Raw genomic sequence first — 6,345 nt, 5'->3', positions numbered from 1 at the left:
TATATATATATATATATGTATATATATATGTATATGTATATATATATGTATATGTATATATATATATATATATATATATATATATATATATATATATATATCGATTTTTGATTTAAGTCAAATTTAACATAAATATTTAATTAAAATTATTATATAAAAGTTTAAATAAAAATTAAATTGTTTGTCATAAAAAATATATGTGACTTACATAAAGATAGTTACAACTTAAATCGTATTAGAATTTGGGATGACAATTCAGTCCGAATCCGCCCCTGATCCGAGGATTTTAATCCGATTCGACTCCGAGCTAGAAAATATCCGACTCCGAATTTGATTATATAATCTGAGTCCGATTTAGAGTTGGACCGGAGCTGGTCCTCATAAAAAATCCGATAATCCGACCGACTCCAACTCTGACTCCGACTTCGACTCCGACTCCAACTCCGACTCCGACTCCGACTCGACCCGATTTGACCCGACATCCGACTTAACTTTTAATTTAAGGCATTTTTATATTTTGAAAAATTTGAACTTTATATGAAAATAAGTTTATTTTAACCAAAATTGCAAACTTGACATCTGACTATCTGATTAACTAATTACATTGTAAGTGAGATTGAATATTGTAAGTTTAATCAACTTGAGTGAATGAAACTTATCAAAACAATCGATTAGATTATTATAGACTTACAGTCTTACATAGTTTTGAAGTTTTTTAAGTATAATTAAACCTAAAACTAACTAAAATAAACTATTAGAAATATAGTATTAGTCTATATATTAATTAATATTAATCAATTAGAAACTTAATCGATCGTTTAATAAAGATTTAATTGGAACTTGTCTAATATAGTCTTGAAGCCATGTCGTTAAATTGTAAGTGAGATTGAATATTGTAAGTTTGATCAAGTTGAATGAACAAAACTAATCAAAACAATCTATTAGACTATCATAGACTTATTGTCTTACATAGATACTTAATCGATAGTATATTAAAGATTTAATTGTAACTTGTAAGTTGTCAATTATTATGAATTAAACGAAATTAAACCACTAATAACAAATTAAAATTTTATTTAATTATGTTTACATTATATATAAGTTATTTAATAACCTCATAATTCTAAATAATTCTTATTCAATTTTATTGCTTATTAGCTTTTTTAAGAAAAAAATCATTAAAATAGTATTTACCATTAATTAAATTTAAGTCATTGATAATGTGTAATGTGGATGAATGAATGAATGGTTTTGATAATGTCCACCTCATCTATCCTTAAAAACTTTCAATAACCAATTACATACAACTATGAATGACACATGAATTTTGGATTTTAACCATTGATTTCATAATGGTTTCAATCTTAGCCCTTCATTAATGTTGACATAAGAGTAAAACAAATTAAAAAAAAAAAGAAAAAAACTAAACCTAACAGTACTTCATTAATGGTTTTTTTCATTAGTAAGTACAATTAAGAAATAATATAATTATATTATTTATTAATCTTGTTATTTCTAATTTGTAGACGCTAAAGCAAATCCCCTTCAATATGCACCTATTTTTGAAGACGAGGATGTAGAAGCTATAGAAGAAGAATGATAATGGGTATGTTTAGTTTTGATTTATTTAAAATTAAGTTTTTGCTTACTACATCATTTATGCTGATATTACTTTTTTTTATAAACTTGTGTTAGGGAACTAAGGATGGATTTAATGATGTTGTAATGTTGAGCAAAGAATTGAAGACTTCATTTATGTAATTTTTATGTTTGTTAATGTAATTTTAAGGAACTAAGGACTATTTTGTTTATTGTAATTGTAAGACTAATTTTTCTTATTATGTTGTTTTCGAAAGACATATTTTCTTTGTTAGGTTGTAATTAAAGACTAATCTATATCAACTTTTTCATGCTTTAAAATCATTAAAATAGTATCGATAAGAATAAATCTTGATAATAATCCGAACTCCGCCGGAGGTTCGAGAGTTCGAGTCGGAGCAATGTTGGAGTATGCATAATCCGACTCCAAATGGAGGTGGACTGAAAAACATAGTCCGAGATTTATCCGAAGCAAAGTCGAAGGGGGGATAGTCCAAGCCGAGTCCGACCCATTGCCATCCCTAATTAGAATCAAGCATTGTATTTAAGTAACCAATAGTATAAATATAAAAAAAAATCCTAATAAAAGTATGTTATCTTTTAACCATCTCAAAATATCCAATACACTAATTAAATAATTCTCATTTAATATATAAAATTGATAAAATTTTATAAATAATTTGAAAAAATAAAATAAAATATATGATTTTCTAATACATTAAGGGGGCGTTTGGTTCACACAAGGGAATCGAAATGGAATGAGGAAAGGGAATGAAGGAGAAAGGAATGGATTCCCCTAATTTAGCCTAGTCGTTTGGTTGTGTTCAGGAAACGGAATGAACTGCTCAATGATTCCCTTTGTGACTGTTTGGTTCAAGTTAAGGAATCAAAATTTGAGTTTTTAAATTCTTTTATATTTTCTCCAAAAATAAGTAGTTGTTATATGATAAACTTGAAAAACTTATTTTTTGAAAAAACATAACAACGTAGCTCGATTAATTACATATAATCACTTGTTTGTAGATCAAAATACATACGAAAAATGTTCTAGTCCTTTCAAAATCATTCATGGAACCACAACATTAGATCTAAGCATTACTATTTCCTCCAAGAAGACTCTTAACATAAGCACTTTTCAAAGCGTCGGGACACTTTGAAAATATCAGGAGCTTGTTTGGTTGTGAGGTTAGAATGTTAGCCACTTCAAAAACTTGGTTAGGAGTTACACCTTCTAAATTAAAAGAGAGTAGTTCCTCTAACACTTTCTCAGTCTGTTCAACTACTTTTTGCTCACGATCATCAGTGCGGTCCATCACATTTGCCATAGTTGAAAGATGAACATTCATGTCTTTCATAAATGCTTGTAAGCTAGCCAACTCATTAGAACTACCTTCACCAGCATTTCCTCTCTTACTTCTTTTAGAAGTTTTTTCAGTCTTCATCTTTTTGGCAGGAGGAGAAGTAACAGTTTGAGTGGCATTACCACTAGCATCAATTCCCTCATCATCACTTGAATCAAGTGTAACTTGCAGAGGGGCAACATTTTGCAAATTCTTAATTGCTTCAACATAATCTTCAGCTGGTTTTCCGGAAGCATAATCCTTGCCGTAAACATTCATGAGTTCATGAAAGTGCGGAAATGAAACTCCAAACAGGTTTTTGCAATTCGGTTGATTCTGAAAAACCAAAAAATCTCAAATTGATCAAATGTACAACATCATCAAACAATCTCAAACATACAAAGGTTGGCATACCTTGCAAAACTCGTCATAAACAACCCGATCTACAGAAATCATTTTTTTTTCATCATCCCAGACGAATCCACTTGTATTTAACATTTGAGAAATAGCCCTAAACTTGGCTATAAGTGACTTAAGTCGAGAATCAATGTGTGGCAGAGCCTTCAAACCACAACTAGGAAGAGCCTTACCTATGAGCTCCTCTAAGCGAACCATGTAGCCGCTTCTAAATCCGTTTTCACACCTCCAGTGAGGATCAACAGCTAACTTTGACAATGCTTCCACAAGAGCCTTATCTTCTTGGGCAGTCCAAAATCATTTGTTTTTTCCCCTTCCACCTCCACTAGCACTACTTTCATCCATCCTCTATAACATTCAATACAAATAAACAAAATTGAACCATACTGATCATAGTAAACAAAATTGCATGTATATAAAAATGGAATGAACCAACAGATATTCAATACAAGAAATATTCAAGCATGAAATAAACATACAAGTCTGAAGTTCAAATACAAGAAATGGAGGTTTTAAATAAAAAGGAATAACATCACAAAGTAAGTCTGCGTTGTCTAGCCCTCCAATCATTGAACATATATTGGGCCATTGTATTTCGAAAATTCGTCCATGGATCGGTTACAGCAATGGAGGTTATGTACTCCACATCATCTTCCTCATTATCATCACCATCATTATCATTACCATCATTATCATCACTATCATTTTCCTCAAACAAGTCCTTATCATCAAATTCTGCAAGCATGTATCTCTTTACCAAATTATGTAATAAAGCACAAGCAAGTACAATTCGACCATGTGTTTGTAAACTAAACCAAGAAGGACTTCTAAGAATCCCCCATCTTCCCTTGAGTAATCCAAAGCATCTCTCAATCACATTTCTAGCTTTTGCATGCCTTAAGTTGAAATATTCTTCTGCGGTTTGGGGTTGTCGGGGGCCATTATTCCATTCTCTAAGATGATAAAGATGCCCTCTATAGGGTGCAAGGAATCCTTTTCCATTAGTATATCCTCCATCACATAGATAATAACAACCTTGACAAATTAAAAAAAAAATATTACTCTCTTACTAAGTTAATTTCAAATAAAATCTAGTACGTCAATCAAATTACCTTTTGGAACTTTCAACCCATTAGGCCTAGAAATAGCATCTCGAAGAATCCGACCATCGTGTGCCGACCCCTCCCAACCAGGTAAGACATATATAAATTCCATCTCGGGTGAACATACTCCTAATACATTCATAGCAAGGGTACCTTTTCTAGTCTGATATTTGGATCGATCATCACAAGGAACATTCACTAGAATCATTGTACCATCAAGGGCACCTAATGAGTTCTACAAAACAAACAATATCACTTTAAATTATGTAATAGTCTCTCTATTTTATCTCAAATTAAAGTGTTGGTTTTTATTTACCTTGAAATATTTCCATCTTTCATCGTTGCAATCCTCTTGTATTGGTGTTGGTTTCTTAAGAAGAATAGCATGTAACTTTAAGATTGCTAACAAACAAGCATGAAATTGTCTACTAATAGTTTCACCACTTCTATAAATATGTGCACCCATCATTCTATTTTTCTTATGGTGAGCTAATGTGTATAAGAAACCCGCAACCATCTCCTCCAAACATGTGTTTCTTGTTTCATTTAATCCACCAATATCTCTAACCATCTCTAAAAGTACACTAAATGTGTATCGATTTATACGAAGATAGTTCCTACACAAAGTGTCACTTTCTCTAATCATTCTATTCAAGTTGTGCAATCTCATTTTTCTCCTAGTTTTTTTATCAAGCTTAAGATAATGGGAATCGTATATAGTTTTTCTCATCGAGTACAACATCAAATGTAGCAACACAACACAATTAATCATAGTAATTATGAACCGAATACAGTCCCAATTTCTCTTCCTTTTCAAAGAAGTACCAATGCTAGCCACTTTCTGTAGAAATGAACATCAATAAGAACATCAAAGAAGTACCAAGTAGCTTGTTTCCATGTATTCTTGAAAACCAAACAAACAGCATACAAAAAAACCCAAATCCAAAAACAAACAGCATACATTATCAACAAACAGCATACATTAATCAGGATTATGTGAACTAATCATCATTATTAATCTAATTTTGGGAATTCTGAATTCAATTAGAAAATTGTCCTCACCATAATCACCAGAACAATTAAATCAAGCAATTATCACCATAATCACCAAAATCTTTCAGGAAACAGAGAACATTCAAACTTTAAACAACCCAGCAAGTAATTGAACAGAGATTCAAACTTCAAACTTTAATTACCAAAATCTTTCACGCCAACAACCCAACATTAAATCCCAAGAGCACGAATGTGATTCAACAGAGAATCAACTAGATTGAACAGAAATTGAACAGAGATTGAACACAAATTCAAAATCAAAAAATGGCGATACAACAGAGAATCAACAAGAACAATGGCGCAGCAGCAAATAATAGCAGCAGTGAAGGAAAGGGAGTGAAGAGAAAGGAGATTCAAATCAGCAAGTAACTTACATTTGACAATGGCGGCAGCAAAATCGAGAGTGAGAAAAATGGCGCAGCAGCAGAAGGAAGGACGCGCGAGGAAGAGATGAGAACTTGAGGAAGATGAACGAGGCGCGACGAATTGAAGGAGATGCCAACGATGGCGGCAGTACGCTAGTAGGGTTTGGAGAGGAGAGGTTGCTGAATGAGGGAGGGAATGGAATGGCAAAGTGACGGGGGAGGTGGGGAATGAGGTTTACCTCATTTGGGTAAACCTAAAACTTAAATGGGGGAAAGGAATTCATTAAAAATGGGAACCAAACAACATCAAAGGGAATGGGGTATTTCCATTCCCTTCCCCTTTCCTTAAGGCCCCCAACCAAACGCCCCCTAAATGATTTGATCTAAAAAGTATAAAATCAATCAATATGAATAATATTGTATGTATAGTTAGAAAGTAATAAAGTCAAATATATAAATATTAGTCAT

General features: G+C 32.1%; 1 protein-coding gene across 1 annotated transcript; it reads right to left on the bottom strand.

Moving 5' to 3' along the window:
• Nucleotides 1–4,617: 4,617 nt before the first annotated feature.
• On the bottom strand, nucleotides 4,618–5,422 carry LOC130828578 (uncharacterized). The gene is made up of 4 exons (XM_057694544.1): nucleotides 5,414–5,422; nucleotides 4,776–5,300; nucleotides 4,673–4,694; nucleotides 4,618–4,622 (listed from the first exon to the last, which is right to left on the bottom strand). The coding sequence occupies exons 1-4, from the start codon at nucleotides 5,420–5,422 to the stop codon at nucleotides 4,618–4,620; spliced, it is 561 nt and encodes a 186-aa protein (XP_057550527.1).
• Nucleotides 5,423–6,345: the final 923 nt, after the last annotated feature.

This window comes from Amaranthus tricolor, chromosome 12, assembly GCF_026212465.1.
Source record: "Amaranthus tricolor cultivar Red isolate AtriRed21 chromosome 12, ASM2621246v1, whole genome shotgun sequence".
NCBI classification, from domain to species: domain Eukaryota; kingdom Viridiplantae; phylum Streptophyta; class Magnoliopsida; order Caryophyllales; family Amaranthaceae; genus Amaranthus; species Amaranthus tricolor.
The sequence above is the reverse complement of the archived record's forward strand: the minus strand, read 5'-3'. Positions and strand labels throughout refer to the sequence as shown.

Excerpts from the sequence above, each read along its gene's own strand:
- LOC130828578 (XM_057694544.1), bottom strand. Across the intron at positions 4,695-4,775 it reads AAAGATGGAAATATTTCAAG|AACTCATTAGGTGCCCTTGA; the intron begins GTAAATAAAAAC and ends TTTGTTTTGTAG.